The following is a 19,794-nucleotide window of genomic DNA, read 5'->3' on the forward strand; positions in this document are numbered from 1 at the left end:
TGTAAACATTTGAGCGCCTTGTAATCTTGCTCTAATTCCCAATCCTCATGCTTCAACAAAAAAATCAACGAAATAATAAGTGAGAGAACAGTTTACACATTAAATCACAGATAAGAGACCTTGAATAAAAATAGTACATAGCTAAGAAATTGACAAGATATGAAATGAGAATGGCTTAGACAGATGTCAATGAAAGATAAAAGAAAGCTTACAATGTCTCCAACAACAACAATACGAAAAAAGGTAGCCATGGTGGAGCGAAAAGAACGACACTGGACAGAAGTAAAGAGATTCTCAAACCAAGGCTTGTTGAGTGCACAAACAAATCCGGCCTTCCCTGTAGACATCAACACTATTAATCCATCTTGTGAAAATTCAAAAATAGTGGTTTCAGGCCTACAGGTAGATATTCCCAAACCCTGATCATTGTCCATGTATAGGTGCTTGTTTGGCAATGCGATTCGATAGGGTATTCGCTTATTTAATAAACCAATTAAAGCTATTCAGGGAACTACATTAGTTATTAGTCATTTGAATTATGTGGTATGGCATAAAAAGCACCCAGAGAATCTCGAAATGTTATGACTGTTCAAACTTATGTTCGAATCTCCTTTCCTAACAATCTCAAGTTTCTAACACGAGCTTTATAACCCAAAAGGCTATTTGAAACGCTATTTGCAAAACAATGTGCTCCATACCTTTCATTCCTATGAATTTTTTAAGCACATAGTACTCTTAGGTGAAGAAATTCCAATCTCATATGCAATGAGTGCTAAGTCGTTTCCGATAGGAGACATTTCATTGAATTGATTAAAAAAAAGGTAAGACATGATACCACCAAAGTGATAAAGACTTTAGATTATCAATACCGTGGAGACTCCGTGTCTCCGTGAAGGGCATCAATATATTCCATATGTGCCGACGTAATGTTTGTGATTGCTTTTGAATCAATTTTTAGGTTAAACACTTTCCACCAGACAAAACAAACCTAAAATTCAAAACTCAAACTCCACGACACAAAACATATCTAGAACGAAAACGTAAAACAGAACACATAAAGACCAAGGGGATCTGTAGCGTACTATTATATTACACTAATGTGATTTGGGTGAGTCAACAGACTATCTTGTTCTATATCAAATATATTCAAATTTACTAACCTATACTATCTACAGGTATATTTATGACTTTTTGACAACCTAATATGAAGCAAGCAATGACTTTGTCCAATTTATGCAGTATATGATATCAGAACATACCTAATTTGACAAAAATAAAATGAAACAAAGAAAGCTTATAAGAGTAAAATGCAGCAAAAGCTAAATACAATGATCACAATGGGATTTTTACTCAAACCTCACAATTAACTCCAGTTCCAAATGCACAACTGAAATCACAATCATAAAATCTCCACACCTTTTCTCAGTATCCTGCCACCAACTAACGCCAATTGACCCCTATTGAGATTGGTTCTATTATATCATCATGGGTACGATATCATAATACAACAGTAGGTAACCACCATAGTAACAAAATTATAATCAAGATTCAGCAATAAAGATACAATAAATACATAAGAAAGTATCATGATATGTATGGCACGCACCGAAACATCAGCTCGCACCCACACAAGCAAAACTGAAGGCGACCTCAAGATATGTAGTCCTAAAGCAAAGGCAAAGGAACTTTTCACCAATAACTTTCAAAAGTCAAGTATTAAAAAGTTCACAGAGAGAGAAATCAAATAAATAAGGAGCAAAAAATTTCTCTATGGTATCTTATTCAATTGAAATCTAATATGACATGCAAAGTTCACAACCATAAATGTTTGTAAATTTATTGTCCATAATCATAGTCTTAGACACTAGAGAGAAGCATTAACATCAATAAGCTGCTAAAAGCACAATTACAAAATTGAAAATAAGAAAAAGGTGAAACAGTTCTCCTAGGGTTTCCTGTGGGGCGGACTGTTTAGACTCTAGGCGGCGTCTTTGATTTTCCTTCACCTTGAGGAAAGAACAAAGTCATTCCACTACTCATTCTATTTACTATGTCGTACTCCAATTAGGTATTCATTTATTTTTAGTAATCTTTGTAGTTTTTTTTTTTTTTTTACCTAACCGCAAATTCACAGCATAAACCAATATCAATTGACAAATATGACATCGTCCAACAAACACAGATGATACACAAACAACAACTGTTCAATCTGATATTGTTAAATATCGCTAACCTTTCAAATATAAATCTTTCTTCATGAATCAGAAACATTAAATTGGGATGTTAAAAGAAAAAAAAAATCTTATTTTTTTTAAAAATGGTTTTTTAACATGTGCTTAAGGGAACATATTAAAGATACTTAATAGGAAAGTTTATGAAGAATTCAAGGAAATAAAATAAATTGGCCAGATTAACACGGTGATGCTTAAATTTTGATCCAAACCGTTATATTTGGGCCATATTCAAAAAATAAAATAAAAAAAATAGATGATTTCGCATCTCATAAGAATAAACTCAAATATCATCCTAGTTAAATACGAAGGAAGTAAGTAGTCACAAGTTCAAATATATGACTACAACAAGTAGAGTACCAATTTACCGAGACGATTCGTTATTGTGGTGTAAGGCAGTTTTGCAAACAAACCAGATCCAAATATAGTTACAAGACTATAAACATATTACAGGACTCGTTTACGATAAACGGGTTTAAGACCACCCTACGCAATTATGCATTTTACTCATTATAGTACGCATTTTACAATTTCATCCCCGTCATAAATAAATTAGGTTGTTTGTTTAGCTTTGATTAAATACCAATTCTTAAAGACCGTCTTAACTTAAGATGGCTCACACACCCGATTAAAATAGAGGTGTAACTAGGAGGTTGTGAGACTGTGAGAGGTCTTAAGTTAAGACGGTCTTAAGCGAGTCCAGTCTTTGATTAACTACCAATCATTAAGAATAAAAAAGGTAGTAATTGGGATGAAGGAAGCAAACAAACAATTTCAGGACCAAAATAAACCTAAAGGGAGAGAGCTTAAAACTTAACTCGTCTCAAAGCCGTATATGATAATGATAATAGGGTATGAAAGATCTTCGAATAATCCTTTATGAGGACTTGTAAAAAGGCAACTACAGCAACTAGCAAGAAACGCAGAGCCAGAGCTTCGTAAATTCAAAACGCCTAAAATACTAATTTGAGTAATTATAAGGTACGACCGTCTTTTTAGTCCCGTCTTTTTAGTTTGTTATTATAAATAAATAACAGTACGCACAAAACCCGAAACGCAGCGATACCCACAACGATTTAGCAACAGTCTGCACCACTTTCAAACATTCCCAACAATATGATAACAACGACCAGTAACATAATACTCAGAAACGCAGCGATACATTCCAATAAAAACCCGAACCAATCAACTCTGATTCTCACAAACACTCTCCAAAACGCAGCGATACATTCAAATAATTAGAGTTGATTGGTCCAGGTTTATTATTTGAATGTATCGCTGCGTTTCGGAGAGTGTTTGTGAGAATCAGAGTTGATTAGTTCGGGTTTTCATTGGAATGTATAGATGCGTTTCTGACTATTATGTTACTGGTCGTTGTTATCATATTGTTGAGAATGTTTGAAAGAGGTGCGTACTGTTGCTAAATCGTTGTGGGTATCGCTGCGTTTCGGGTTTTGTGCGTACTGTTATTTATTTATAATAACAAACTAAAAAGACGGGACTAAAAAGACGGTCGTACCTTATAATTACTCAAATTAGTATTTTAGGCGTTTTGAATTAGAGTTGATTGGTCCTGGTTTATTATTTGAATGTATCGCTGCGTTTCGGAGAGTGTTTGTGAGAATCAGAGTTGATTAGTTCGGGTTTTTATTGGAATGTATCGATGCGACTCTAATTATTATTTTAGGCGTTTTAAATTTACGAAGCTCTGGCTATGCGATTCTTGCTAGTTGCTGTAGTTGTCTTTTTACAAGTCCTCATAAAAGATTATTCGAAGATCTTTCATACCCTATTATCATTATCATATACGGCTTTGAGACGAGTTAAGTTTTAAGCTATCTCCCTTTAGGTTTATTTTGGTCCTGAAATTGTTTGTTTGCTTCCTTCATCCCAATTACTACCTTTTTTATTCTTTATGATTGGTATTTAATCAAAGACTGGACTCGCTTAAGACCGTCTTAACTTAAGACCTCTCACAGTCTCACAACCTCCTAGTTACACCTCTATTTTAATCGGGTGTGTGAGCCATCTTAAGTTAAGACGATCTTTAAGAATTGATATTTAATCAAAGCTAAACAAACAACCTAATTTATTTATGACAGGGACGAAATTGTAAAATGCGTACTATAATGAGTAAAATGCATAATTGCGTAGGGTGGTCTTAAACCCGTTTATCGTAAACGAGTCCTGTAATATGTTTATAGTCTTGTAACTATATTTGGATCTGGTTTGTTTGCAAAACTGCCTTACACCACAATAACGAATCGTCTCGGTAAATTGGTACTCTACTTGTTGTAGTCATATATTTGAACTTGTGACTACTTACTTCCTTCGTATTTAACTAGGAATGATATTTGAGTTTATTCTTATGAGATACGAAATCATCTATTTTTTTTTTTTCAATATGGCTCAAATATAACGGTTTGGACCAAAATTTAAGCATCACCGTGTTAATCTGGCCAATTTATTTTATTTCCTTGAATTCTTCCTAAACTTTCCTATTAAGTACCTTTAATATGTTCCCTTAAGCACATGTTAAAAAACCATTTTTAAAAAAAATAAGATTTTCTTTTTCTGTTAACATCCCAATTTAATGTTTCTGATTCATGAAGAAAGATTTATTTTTGAAAGGTTAGCGATATTTAACAATATCAGATTGAGCAGGTGTTTGTGTATCATCTGTGCTTGTTGGGACGATGTCACATTTGTCAATTGGTATTGGTTTATGCTGTGAATTTAAATTAAAATTGACAACCGATTGAGGTAAAAAAAAAAACTACAAAGATTACTAAAAATAAACGAATACCTAATTGGAGTACGACATAGTAAACAGAATGAGTAGTGGAAAAACTCTGTTCTTTCCTCGAGGTGAAGGAAAATCAAAGACGCCGCCTAGAGTCTAAACAGACCGCCCCACAGGAAACCCTATGAGAACTGTTTCACCTTTTTCTTATTTTCAATTTTGTAATTGTGCTTTTAGCAGCTTATTGATGTTAATGTTTTTCTCTCTAGTCTAAGACTATGATTATGGACAATAAATTTACAAACATTTATGGTTGTGAACTTTGCATGTCATATTAGATTTCAATTGAATAAGATACCATAGAGAAATTTTTTGCTCCTTATTCATTTGATTTTTCTCTCTGTGAACTTTTTAATACTTGACTTTTGAAAGTTGGTGGTGAAAAGTTCCTTTGCCTTTGCTTTAGGACTACATATCTTGAGGCCGCCTCCAGTTTTGCTTGTGTGGATGCGAGCTGATGTTTCGGTGCGTGCCATACATATCATGATACTTTCTTATGTATTTATTGTATCTTTATTGCTGAATCTTGATTATAATTTTGTTACTATGGTGGTTACCCACTGTTGTATTATGATATCGTACCCATGATGATATAATAGAACCAATCTCAATAGGGGTCAATTGGCGTTAGTTGCTGGCAGGATACTGAGAAAAGGTTCGGAACTGGAGTTAATTGTGAGGTTTGAGTAAAAATCCCATTGCGATCATTGTATTTAGCTTTTGCTGCATTTTACTCTTATAAGCTTTCTTTGTTTCATTTTATTTTTGTCAAATTATGTATGTTCTGATGTCATATACTGCATAAATTGGACAAAGCCATTGCTTGCTTCATATTTGGTTGTCAAAAAGTCATAAATATACCTGTAGATAGTATAGGTTAGTAAATTTGAATATATTTGATATAGAACAAGATAGTCTGTTGACTCACCCAAATCACATTAGTGTAATATAATAGTACGCTCCAGATCCCCCAGGTCTTATGTGTTCTGTTTTACGTTTTCGTTCTAGATATGTTTTGTGTCGTGGAGTTTAAGTTTTGAATTTTAGGTTTGTTTTGTCTTGTGGAGAATGTTTAACCTAAAAATTGATTCAAAAGCAATCACAAACATTACGCCGACACATAGGGAATATATTGATGCCCTTCACGGAGACACGGAGTCTCCACGGGATTGATAATCTACTGTCTTTATCACTTTGGTGGTATCATGTCTTACCTTTTTTTTAATCAATTCAATGAAATGTCTCCTATCGGAAACGATTTAGCACTCATTGCATATGAGATTGGAATTTCTTCACCTATGAGTACTATGTGCTTAAAAAATTCATAGGAATGAAAGGTATGGAGCACATTGTTTTGCAAATAGCGTTTCAAATAGCCTTTTGGGTTAGAAACTTGTGATTGTTAGGAAAGAAGATTCGAACATAAGTTTGAACAGTCATAACATTTCGAGATTCTCTGGGCGCTTTTTATGCCATACCACATAATTCAAATGACTAATTGAATAGCTTTAATTGGTTTATTAAGTAAGCGAATACCCTATCGAATCGCATTGCCAAACAAGCACCTATACTTACCTATAGGCCTGAAACCACTATTTTTGGATTTTCACAAGATGGATTAATAGTGTTGATGTCTACAGGGAAGGCCGGATTTGTTTGTGCACTCAACAAGCCTTGGTTTGAGCATCCCTTTACTTCTGTCAAGTGTCGTTCTTTTCACTCCACCATGGCTACCTCTTTTCGTATTGTTGTTGTTGGAGACATTGTAAGCTTTCTTTTATCTTTCATTGCCATCTGTCTAAGCCATTCTCATTTCATATCTTGTCAATTTCTTAGCTATGTACTATTTTTATTCAAGGTCTCTTATATGTGATTTAATGTGTACACTGTTCTCTCACTTATTATTTCGTTGATTTTTATGTTGAAGCATGAGGATTGGGTATTAGAGCAAAATTACAAGGCGCTCAAATGTTTACAGGTAATACGCCTTTGCTAATTGTTCATCAATCTTTTACAATCTGAGTTATCTGACTATCTAAGATATGTGAATGCGTGGAGATTCAAATTGTTTTCTCCTTTTTTTCTCTTTTTTTTGTATGGGTGGGGTGGGGTAGGGTAATTGTAGTGTAGGACTTGTTTAGTGGTGCCCAATCCAAAATATCAAATAGAGTATTGCGATTTAGGCTAATAAGGAACATAAATCATACTAGTAATAATTGGTAAAAGGTTGCTTTAATAATATCCCCAAGAGTTCATAAATGAAATTTATGAATTCCAATTTATCGAACCAAGAGACTAATACATAGAAAAAGCTGAAACCGACTTTTTTAAACTCACTTGAAGAATTTCCTTTAGAACATGGTTATGTTAAACTTAGAGCTGGCAGAAGCTGATCCGACTTGAGGAACCTGACCCGAACCGAATGAAACCTGTCCTGATAGAACCTGTAAATTGGGAGAATCAGGAACTGGCCTGACCCAAGGCTAAACTGATAACTAATAGCAGCCTTATTTATTCCAATCCAAACGTGACTGGAGCTGACCTTACCCGTTATCCGATATTGACCTGACTCAACCAAATAGTTGAATGAACTTACCTGGTAATTCTACTCTTGCGAAGCTTTATACCTGGAATGAACTTAACCTGGTAATTCTAGTTGCATTCTAACAAGTAATTATGTTTTCTACAGTCGGAACTGGTTCTTTTTACAGGCAAGTCTTTTTTACTTCCTGTTTTTAGATCTTTAAGAACCATTCTTTGATGTTTTGAGGACATTGAGATATTATTCCCTTTATTCATCTTGAGTCACGAGTCATGACTGGTAAGATACGCTGAGCAGTTATCCTGCCTGCTTTAGTTTTGCAGTAGATATGGCCTCCCCTTTGTTCATCCATCTGAATTCATTCTCGTCTTTCGGATTATTAGGTGACTTTGGGAATGAGAATTACGAGCTTGTTAAGAGTGTCGCAAAGATAGACATGCCTAAAGCAGCAATACTTGGAAATCATGATTCCTGGGGTACCCAAAAGTTCTCCTCAAAGTAAGTTCAACTTCCCAATTGAGTATAATAATTGATAATTTTTTTATTGAATTATTTTAGGTATCGAAGAAATTCATCATGTATTGATGAATTGAATGCAGTCATTTGTGAATGACTGAATTCTCGATATAAATCCGTATTAGTCTTCACTTGTTTTGTCCATTTGAACTCTCCCTATTGTTGTTTATTTACCAATGATTGTCAAATCTACTGCATAATTCTACTTATTTTTGGCTATTCTGTATGTGCTAGGAAAAACGATGGAGTTCAGCTACAGCTGGATGCGTAAGTTCCTTTACTGTTTAAACTTTCTACCTTAAAATGCTGTGTTATTCCTGCTTGAAAATTGAATACCACCTCCCATGACATTGAAAGACGTAAAAGCTTGATCTATATTTCTGCAGCAATGATGTGATCATAGTGGGTCGTTGTTTGTAAAATAAAATTGCTGTTATTTGAAAGCTTATCTTATATTCTAGTACCAAAATTGATGGGAGATTCATGGAGGATGGAGGAAGTCGGTGATGGGTTTTTCTTCTTTTGTAATCAAACATTCGATTGGTGGTTTTGCACTTTTACATGTCAGTTATTCTGCTTTTATGTTTTGAAGTGGATGAAACCTTGCCCCATTTACTGAAAACTTTCCATCATAAGTTTTTATTGGCTCTGACGCTCTGTTGTCTTTAGGAGAATTCTTCTCCATTAATTCCTAGCTGAATAAAACAAAAAATTCAATACTCAGATGCAAACGACAAACCTTAGATATAGTTTAGGTCATGTTCTGGATTCCGGTATATATTGAAATATAAGAGGTTATGGTCATTTTTTGCCTACACTCAGACTGTATTAGAAATGGCAAAATTTGATACATTTCCAGTTCTTTTCGACCATCTCCAAGTAGAGGTCACGCTAATTAGGTCGCGACCCGATTTTACTCTTAATCCCACTTTATTTATCTTGACCTACTTTCACCCTCCCAAGCAGTAGGTCACGACCTAGGTCATCAACCCAATTAGTTTTCACTTTCCAACCAATTACATCTCTCCACCAAAAGTCACAAATTGACCTTCTCTCTCCAAAAGTCACCATAATTTTTTTGTTAATTGGTGATTAGTGTGATCAAGCAAGGTCATGACCTAGCAATTGACCTTGCTTGGGGATGGTTAAAGATGAAAAGTAGTACTGAAGAAAAATGATGAGTGAAAAAAAATTTGGACGTGATAATCTAGAAAATTCAGACTTTTGGTGGTGCGCTCTATCATGTATCCTGAGAAGATAATTGTGAAAAGAAAAATAGAAGAGCAAGGAGTGATTTTGGGGGAAAGGAAGATGATGCCGGCAAAGCTTCTCAGCAGAGTTCATTTAGAATTGATCCTATTTACATTTGGCTCGCCTCATTGGTTGATTATCATATTTTCATTGATAGAAGCTTTATATGAGTTATGAATTTATCATTCTACAATCGCTGCAAGCAAAGCTTCTCAGCAGAGTTGAGTAGGCATGCCTATTTCCCCTCCCCTCCTCAAACAAAAAAAAAAAAAAACAACTTTGTTAATTACCTATTTTCTATCAAATAGATGTATGGTACAACTTGCTTGGTAAAATTAAATGACTAATTTGTACCCTTGTTAACATTTAGCTTAGGGGAAGAGCATGTTGGATATGGGCGCTTGGACTTCCCCGCATTTAGATTTATACTGTCACACTTATTTTTATGTTATCTAAGATTTTGTTCTGGCTGTAGTTGCCGGTATTACAACCTTTTTTCCCATCTAATTGTTCTGAAACTTCCTCTTTTATAGTCTTGCACTTGATTGGTGGTCCTGTAAAGCTACAGGAATACACGTTTTCTCAATAATTATAATCTTTCTCAAGTAATTCTTATTATACCAACTTTTATCCATTGATTAGTGGAGTCATATTAACTGACTTTGGCAATACCAATTTGTATCCATTGATTAGTGGAGTCATACAATAACAACAAAGCCTTAGTCCCAAAATAGGTTAAGGTCGGCTAACATGAATCATCATCCAAATCCGTATCGGTTTGAATCCGCCAATACGGTCAAAGGTAAATTAACAAAGGAACATTAGTGGAGTCATATCTTGAAATTTTTCAATACTCAGTAATAGCTATGTTATACATACTCCTTCTGTCGTTGTAGACTTTCAGACCCTTTAGTGTTGGAAGTTTCGAGAACTTGGGCAATGCTCAACTCCAAACTGTTGGCTCTTAAGCATAGCAAGTAATTGGGTCCAAGTTTTAAATCCACGTAAATAGCACAGATTTGAGTGCATTTATCTATATCTATAGGAGTTGGGACTTTGTTTTCCTTTGGAATTGAAAGACTCGTTTGGCTTTTATAGAGCTTTTGGTTAATGTTGTGATTTTAGATTTGGAGTCAAAACAATGGAAGAAAGTGCAGACAAAATTCATAAGGCTGCTATTGAAACTCCTGACGGCCACTGAATTATATTTCTCGCACATAATGGGCCAACAGGTAGGTGAACAGTGAATTTATAGACCTTTGCCGTAGAATCGAAGATTGTGGTATTTTGGATGAACTTATGTATCCCCGCGTGTTCAGGTCTTGGTTCTGATACAGATGACATATGCGGGAAAGACTGGGCAGGTGGTGGAGACTTTGGGGATCCAGTTCTGTTTCTCTCTTCCTCTTCCTGGTTTAAAAGTTTCTTCATTTGCACCTGGGTTTTTTCTAAATTGTGTCCTATGGCCTATGAGCACATGTTAATAATTATTTAGGCACATGTTACTTATCCTATCATTAATTTATTTAAATTTCTGAAATGGCCTTAATTACTCCGTACAACATGAATATTTGTTTTATGAAAACTATGGATTTGGAGGGAAACAATTTCCGTCATCCTGATTGACTTACCACTGGTAGGGTACATTGAGCGTATATTGAGCTTTTGTGGCACTCTAATCTTTGATGTTAACATGGATTTGATGATTCGAAGCTTATTTCATGATGCAGATCTAGCCCAAGTCATATCCCTCTTAAAAGAGAATAGTAATTATCATGTACCTTTGGTTGTGTTCGGGCACATGCATAAAGAAATGCTCAATGGGGGTTTCCGGAATATGATATCAATTGGAAGTGATAATACTATTTACTTGAATGCAGCCATTGTACCGAGGGTAAAACCTCTCGACTTGGGTAAGTCACGTGCATTCACGGTGGTAGATTTCATGGACAGTAGAGTAACAAAAGTAGTAGAAACTTGGGTGTTAGTTGTTGGCGAGGGGACATTTAAAGAGGAACATATATTGTTCCATGCTGATACCGAAGTCACCTAAGCTACTCATTTTGAGAACCCGTTAATTGAGCCGTGTTTGGCCGGGTTAAGTTTAAGTCCGAGTCTGGTAACTTAGAGTTATGCCTTTTTTTAGAATTAGTATAAAGAGCATCTACTCCCTCCAAATAACAATGTTTGCCCCATTTCTCTAATATATGGGTGGAGTATTTTATTGAAATGGGGCAAACATAGGTATTGGGAGGGAGTACTATTTATTTGTGCCGATAATAACTACATCATATGTCATTGTCTCCTTTTCATTTTGTAGTGATTAAAGAAAGTGTTGAAATTTAATGTGACGAAGATATTATTTATCCACTTTAAAACAATTTGGTAAATAGAATTAAGCATAATGACCATTATGATGATTAAATAATTCTGTAAGATAATAAACCAAACAAGGTTGAGCAGATAAATTTAACTTCTTTTTTGTTTTCATTGGTATGAAACTATGAATGTACCATGTATGTGCTACCTAGCTAGTTTTCTTGACGGAGTTATCCGTTTTAATATTTAAAGGGGTCAAATATCATCCTATATTACATATAGGGCAAATATTTTGTTTTCCCTATGCATTCTTCATTTGTCTTATTCATCTTACATGAGCATTTTTGACCCGGCTTAAGCTTAAGACGGACATCCCGTCTTAAATGAGAATTTGCATGTGTTACAGGTGTGCCAAAACTTTTGTATGGAGTAATTCATTTCCTATTATAAGCAACACAAACTTAAATATACAGGTTTTTTATTTACCGAAATTTTTTTGGAGCATAAATGTCCACCGTAGCCAATAAAAGCTTTCATTCACAAGGACAAATGATTGATTTACCTATTTAAAGCAATTTACGCGAAGGACTCTCTTTAACAGAATATATAATTTCTTGCTACAGAGCCCGCAAATGGGTTGTGGATACCGCTGTACGAAAATCAGATGCGGGATATCTTACCCGCAGGCTTGTCGAAGTAGTTCAACATATCGTTGTACGTAGGACAGATTGTGGCACCATTCGGGGTATTTCTGTAAGTCCTAGAAACGGTAGGATGCCGGAAAGAATTTTTACCCAAATGTTAATAGGTCGCGTATTAGCAGACGATATATATCTCTGGGTTCGCGATGCATTGCGACTCGCAATCAAGATATCGGGATTGGGCTTGTAAATATATTCATAACCTTTCGAACCCAACCAATAGCCATTCAAACTCCTTTTACTTGTAGGAGTACGTCTTGGATTTGTCGATTATGTTATGGCCGAAGTCCTACTCACGGCGACCTGGTCGAATTAGGAGAAGCTGTAGGTATTATTGCAGGTCAATCCATTGGGGAGCCCGGTACTCAACTAACATTAAGAGCTTGTCAGGTCGTACCAGACTCTGTTTCTTTTTCTCCCGGTTTTTTTATCATGCGTCCGAGGTCATTTCAGGAGTTAACCTAATCGATTTCAGCCTCGGATAACGAATATTAATAATTTTTCAAGATTATCCGAGATTCGACGAATGCTGGTTTATGGCATACCGGCACCCCCAAATGTCTTCCGTTGCTACTCAAATTTTGCGTGGCCGCTTTATCTTGACCCAAGTAACTTTCTGCGCGATTTCCGGAGAATTTCGTTCCGGTACCCTGGAATCCCAAAAAACCGTATATTATACACTTCAATTTGAGTCGTTCGGGAGGTCGTCCCGGACCCTGTTTCTTTTTCTCCCGGTTTTGTTATCACGCGTCCGAGGTCATTTCAGGAGTTAACCTATTCCATTTCAGCCTCGGATAACGAGTATTAATACATTTTTCACGATTATCCGAAGCATGACCATCATATCAGCAAGTCTTGCTATAGAGTATAGACGGATATATCCGTCTATAGGAAGAGACGGGTTAAATACCCTTAAAGTGGTGACATTTTTGGGCCCACCACGCAAGTAGTTGTTTGTCTTATGCGTAATGTAGTATGTTACTTGACCTGTGTTTAATTATAGACGAATAGTTGCCGTCTATAATGAGATTTTGTGCCATCATATACCAATGAAATGATTGACTTGAACAATTGAGTAATATTATAACCGAAGCATGAGAGCATGAGTACTCCGTATATTATAACCGAAGCATGACCATCAATCCATCGTATACCATTTGAAATGGTCTAACTATTTGATCCATTTTAAATTTAAAACGAATATTTTCCGTCTTAAACGAGAATTTGCGTCATTCTAAAACCTCCCAACTGCTCTCTACCTAAAACCCTTTTTCACTCTTCACTCCACTTCTCTAAACTTCTCTCTTTCCAAGTTTCCACATTTAAATGGCGCCTTTCTAAATAAAACCATAATATCTCCTTCTCTTACTTCACTCCCTTCTTCTTCTTCATTAACTCTTAAAAATGCCCATTTCAATAAACTCAACTTTAGCACTAATTTTTGCCCTCAAAATAAAGTATCAAGAGATTGTGTAAGATTTAGTATTGGTAAGAAAAACCAAAGAAATTTGAATAATAGCAATTTGTCAGTGCGTTGTGATGTTGTTGTTGCTGAACCAGTGGATACTGAAATCCCTGTTGAGAAATTTGAGTATCAGGCTGAGGTGGGTTTGTTTTAGTTTGTTATAAATTCCACGATTAGACCGTCTTCGTTCCGTTTATTTGTTTACTTTTTTATGCTTTTTTACGAGTATTTTAATCAAAGTTAAACAAATGATTTGAACGGAGTAAGTGCAACATTATATTAAGGTGTCTAGAAATGTTATTTGTTTGTTGTATGCTATTGGATTTCTTTGGGAAATTTGGTATTGTTTTATTTAAGTTGTTTATGTGATAAAGTTTGGATCTTTTGTTGGTGAAATCTACCTAGTATAAAAGATAGGTTTTTTCGTGACTTCTCATTGGTTGCTGAATTTAGGGATAAATTTGCATGCGGACCCCGCCATGATTTATATGACAATTAATTAGTCTCTCTCCTCAAATGATTATCCGAGGTTCGACGAATGCAGGTTTATGGTATACCGGCATCCCCAAATGTATTCCGTTGCTACTCAAATTTTTTGTGGTCGCTTTATCTAACCCACAGAACTTTCTGCGCGGTTTCCGGAGAATTTTGTTACGGTACCCTGGAATCCCGAAAAACCGTGTATTATACACTTCAATTTTAGCCGTTCGGGATGACGTACCAGACCCTTTTTCTTTTTCTCCCGTTTTTTTTTTCACACGTCCGTGGTCATTTCAGGAGTTAACCTATTCGATTTCAGCCTCGGACAACGAGTATTAATACATTTTTCACGATCATCCGAGGTTCCACGATTTCTGGTTTATGGCATAACGGCACCCCCAAATGACTTCCGTTGCTACTTAAATTTTGCGTGGCCGCTTTATCTTACCAGAGATACTTTCTGCGTGATTTCCGGAGAATTTTGTTCTGGTACTCTGGAATCCCGAAAAACCGTGTATTATACACTTCAACTTGAGCCGTTCGTGAGGTCGTACCGGACCCTGTTTCTTTTTCTCCCGGTTTTTTTATCACGCGTCCGAGGTCATTTCAGGAGTTAACCTATTCCATTTCAGCCTCGGATAACGAGTATTAATACATTTTTCACTATTATCCGAGGTTCGACGAATGCAGGTTTATGGCATACCGGCATCCCCAAATGTATTCCGTTGCTACTCAAATTTTTTGTGGCCGCATTAAAATGTATTTAAATGCACTTATTTAGCGGAATTAAAATGTAATTATCGTATACGAAATAGTGAAAAACCAATTTTAGGTCCATTTCGGTCCAATGGACCGAAATCGGACCAAATATATCGGGTTTGGTCTGGTCCAAGACCAAAAGTTTTAGGTCCGGTCTTCGGTCCACTAAACTTTTATTTTCGGTTTTCGATCCGGACCAATTTGGTCCGGTATTGGACCGATTCTCGGCCCTAGTCGTACCGGATCACGTTTTATTTTCTCCCGGTTTATCTACCACACACCCGGGGTCACTTCAAAAGTTACCCTATTCGATCTTAGCCCTAGATAACAAGCATTAATCCATTGTTCACGAGCATCCGATTTTTGCCAGAAGCTGGTTTATCGCAATCATGAGCAGTCAAATGACCTCTGTTGTTCTTCAAAATTTATGTGGCCGCTTTATCTGCCCCAGGAACTACACATACGATTTACGGATGATTTTGTTCGGGGACCCCGAAACTGTGTATCACTTTAATTTAAGCCGTTCGGGAGGTCGTATCGGGTCGGTTTATTTTGTCACGGTTTTTCTACCACACACCCGGGGTCGCTTCAAAAATTATCTTATTCGATCTTAGCCCCAAATAAAAAGTATTAATCCATATTCACGACCATCCGATTTTGGCGCGAGGCTGGTTTATCGCAATTATGAACCGTCAAATGACCTCTGTTCTTCCTCAAAATTTATGTGGCCTCTTTAGCAGACCCGAGGAACCGCACGTGTGATTTATGGACGATTTTGTTCCGGGACCCTGAAACCCGATAACCGTGTATTACACGCTTTAATTTGACCCATTTGGGAGGTCGTATGAGTCATATTTTATTTTCTTCCGGTTTTTCTACCACACACCCGGGGTCGCTTTAAAGTTACCCTATTTGATCTCAGCCCCAAATAACTGTATTAAATCATTGTTCACGACCATCCGACTTTCGCCCGAGGCTGTTTTATCGCAAACATGAACCGTCAAACGACCTCTCTTTTCCTCAAAATTTCCAGTTCATTACTCCTCGAGTGGCCCTGAGATATTTTTATAACCCTGACTAGGGGTGGACAATTCCTATTGCACTTATTCCCTTCGACTAGCCACAACCATCATAACCCAAAATATGCCTATTTGACCCCATTTACGAAGGTCGTAGTAACACAAATCAAAGTTAATCTGAAACTGTGCCATCTTAGACGAACAGTCTTTAGTCAAAAGAATCGACTCAATAGAATACTATAGTAGCTCTCGCCACGACCAGGCTATATAAATTTGCCAGAACTCTATAAGCGGTCATAAGGCCCGATAAGGTGTTCCTAACAGTCTGCCTATGTGATCGATTAGTCATCACACATGACTCCATGGCACTTGAACTTGCCATCAATCGCATCACACTCTAGTCACTTCGAGATGTCACCTCATGTAAGTAACTATGGGCGAATACAATGCTAATTCGTGTTCACTTTAACGGGGTTCAATTGTCTCTACAACCCGTTAGGATGTAACAAAGTATAAGGTGAGTTAATAATAACTCAAACGACAAATGTTGACATCACATCCGGGTAGTCAATACTGTATTACAACCTTGTGATGCGTATCGTAAGTGTGTAAACACTTGTTGATTGCAATAGAAGTTTAACATACCATGTGTCCATGTGTTCAAACTTCTTATAATCGCCTTTTCCTTTATGTTCATGTTATCTTTCATAGCATGAACCTTACCAAGTACACATATAGGTTCCCAACCTCAGTTTGTGTTCTTTATCTTGAAAGAACTTCCCTGTTGATTATCACATAACCAATGAATTTGCGGTGAATGATATAACTTGCACTGATCAAGTACTCCACCCACTCACAATGCACTATGTAAATGTTTTGTAGAGTCTTGCAACAATTATCAAGATGATTAGCCTAGCACTTCTCACAAGTTCTAGCATATTTGAAAATATTAGTTTGAGTAACTTCTTACTTCAACTAAGTATCTTTCCTAACCTTTTATTTCTCCTTTTAGCTTGAAAAGCTTAGGATATTCATAAATCCTTACGCGTGTTCGAACTTTAATATGTGCAACCTCTTGACACATAACAGAGTGTTCTGTCCAACACTGAAATCGCTCATCGTATTCTCCTCGAGAATTCACGACGATTCTTTTATGGCTTGCCAATGATCCATCATGCTCTTATGCATATGATTTATTTCCGGAGAATTTCGTTCCGGTACCCTGGAATCCCAAAAAACCGTATATTATACACTTCAATTTGAGCCGTTCGGGAGGTCGTACCGGACCCTGTTGTTCTCCCGGTTTTTTATCACGCGTCCGAGGTCATTTCAGGAGTTAACATATTCGATTTCAGCCTCGGATAACGAGTATTAATACATTTTTCATGATTATCCGAGGTTCGACGAATGATGATTTATGGTATATAGGCACCCCCAAATGTATTCTGTTGCTAATCAAATTTTGCGTGGCCGCTTTATCTGACCCGAAAAACTTTCTGCGCCATTTTCGGAGAATTTTGTTCTGGTACCCTCGACTACCGAAAAACCGTGTATTATATACACTTCAATTTGAGCCGTTCGGGAGGTCGTACCGGACCCTTTTTCTTTTTCTCCCGGTTTTTTTATCACGCGTCCGAGGTCATTTCAGGAGTTAACCTTTTCGATTTCAGCCTCGGATAACGAGTATTAATACATTTTTCAAGATTATCCGAGGTTCGATGAATGCTGGTTTATGGCATACCGGCACCCCCAAATGTCTTCCGTTGCTACTCATATTTTGCGTGGCCGCTTTATCTGACCCGAGGACCTTTTTGCGAGATTTGCAGAGAATTTTGTTCCGGTACCCTGAAATCCGGAAAAACCGTTAATTATATATACACATCAATTTGAGCCGTTCGGGAGGTCGTACCGGACCCTGTTTTTTTTTCTCCCGGTTTTTTTTATCACGCGTCCGAGGTTATTTCAGGAGCTAACCTATTCGATTTCAACCTCGGATAACGAGTACTAATACATTTTTCACGATTTTCCGAGGTTCGACGAATGCTGGTTTATGGCATACCGGCACCCCCAAATGTCTTCCGTTGCTACTCAAATTTTGCTTGGCCGCTTTATCTATCCCGAGAAACTTACGATTATCCGAGATTCGACGAATGCCGGTTTATGGCATACCGGCACCCCCAAATGTCTTCCGTTGCTACTCAAATTTTGCGTGGCCGCTTTATCTGACCCAAGTAACTTTCTGCGCGATTTTCGGAGAATTTCGTTCCGGTACCCTGGAATCCCAAAAAACCGTATATTATACACTTCAATTTGAGTCGTTCGGGAGGTCGTCCCGGACCCTGTTTTTCTCCCAGTTTTTTAACACGTGTCCGAGGTCATTTCAGGAGTTAACCTATTCGATTTCAGCCTCGGATAACGAGTATTAATACATTTTTCACGATTATCCGAGGTTCGACGAATGCTGGTTTATGTTATATAGGCACCCCCAAATGTATTCTGTTGCTAATCAAATTTTGCGTGGCCGTTTTATCTGACTCGAGAAACTTTCTGCGCGATTTTCGGAGAATTTTGTTCCGGTACCCTTTAATACCGAAAAAACGTGTATTATATACACTTCAGTTTGAGCCGTTCGGGAGGTCGTTGTGGACACGACCCACCTGCGAGCCCATTTCGATCTGTGGACATGCAGCGGTCTTTTAAAAGCCACGCTCGGCGGCGTAAAGATGCTTTCGATCGGATCGCTTTAGATCGGTCGGTTTCGTTAAGGTCTTGAAACGATTAGAGAAGTTCGGAGTCGCCACCAAGCATTTGTGGGATGCCTGGAACCCGTTCGAATTCCACTTTATATCTCGGTCAAATCGAAGCACAAAGCAGCGTTTGACATAGATACTAAAGATAAGGAAATCGTCCCTCTTTAGCATCCTATCTCTAGAATGACTCTCGTACGCCCTGGATAAGGTCGTCCACTATCCAAAGTTTCTAAGTAAGAGGTGAAGGTACCTATTGGGAAGCCCTTTAATCAGACACCCAATCCCGCCCGCGTTAGCGGCCTCTACTGATCGATCTTGGTTGGTTGAATGCAAAAGTTGATAAAACGGTTTAAATACATGAATAGGCATCTAATAATTTAAACCTAACATGTGAGAGCTTTCTAAGTCGGTTGATTTAATCCAAGTATCAAGTATAAGATGTCGAGTTGGATTAATGATTGATTTGCGTGCAAGACGGAAATTAAACATCCATTTACCGTATTAGGTTTAGGGTGCATAACATGTTCCATTTGTCTTAGTAAGGCATTTTGCAAATATGGTTTTGAATAATCAAATAGTCATCTGATCCGTCCTATATTCGGGCTAACCGGAGTCGGGATCGTCCTGTACTAATGCTGGAAGGGAACAGGCCCTGTACCAGACGGCTATATGAGGCGCGAGCCAGCCGGACAAAGGTAAGGAAATGTACCCGAGGGATCTTTGGGATCTGTCCTCGAATGTTTGCGGACAAAGGCTCGCCAGCCAATGAGGCGGTCGATTAATGGACCATGGGAATAGCCGCGTCAAATGGGCTTGTTTTGAAAGTAACGAACTCATGATGCCGCTGTGGAAATAGTGAGTATGGATTTTTACTATCACTGTTTTTGGAATGAGCGGGTTCCGCGAGGAAGCCCCCTGCTGGTATTTGGAGGAATAGTGAATTTGGAATCTTCACCAT

General features: G+C 37.3%; 1 protein-coding gene and 1 pseudogene across 1 annotated transcript; both read left to right on the top strand.

Moving 5' to 3' along the window:
* Positions 1-9,961, top strand: part of LOC141633900 (heat shock protein 90-5, chloroplastic-like) — a 33,887-nt pseudogene extending 23,926 nt beyond the window's left edge.
* Positions 9,962-10,563: 602 nt separating this feature from the next.
* On the top strand, positions 10,564-11,396 carry LOC141633912 (uncharacterized). The gene is made up of 3 exons (XM_074446258.1): positions 10,564-10,575; positions 10,663-10,756; positions 11,074-11,396. The coding sequence occupies exons 1-3, from the start codon at positions 10,564-10,566 to the stop codon at positions 11,394-11,396; spliced, it is 429 nt and encodes a 142-aa protein (XP_074302359.1).
* Positions 11,397-19,794: the final 8,398 nt, after the last annotated feature.

Source organism: Silene latifolia, chromosome 2 (assembly GCF_048544455.1).
Source record: "Silene latifolia isolate original U9 population chromosome 2, ASM4854445v1, whole genome shotgun sequence".
NCBI lineage: Eukaryota > Viridiplantae > Streptophyta > Magnoliopsida > Caryophyllales > Caryophyllaceae > Silene > Silene latifolia.

Excerpts from the sequence above, each read along its gene's own strand:
- LOC141633912 (XM_074446258.1), top strand. Across the intron at positions 10,757-11,073 it reads TTTCTCTCTTCCTCTTCCTG|ATCTAGCCCAAGTCATATCC; the intron begins GTTTAAAAGTTT and ends TTCATGATGCAG.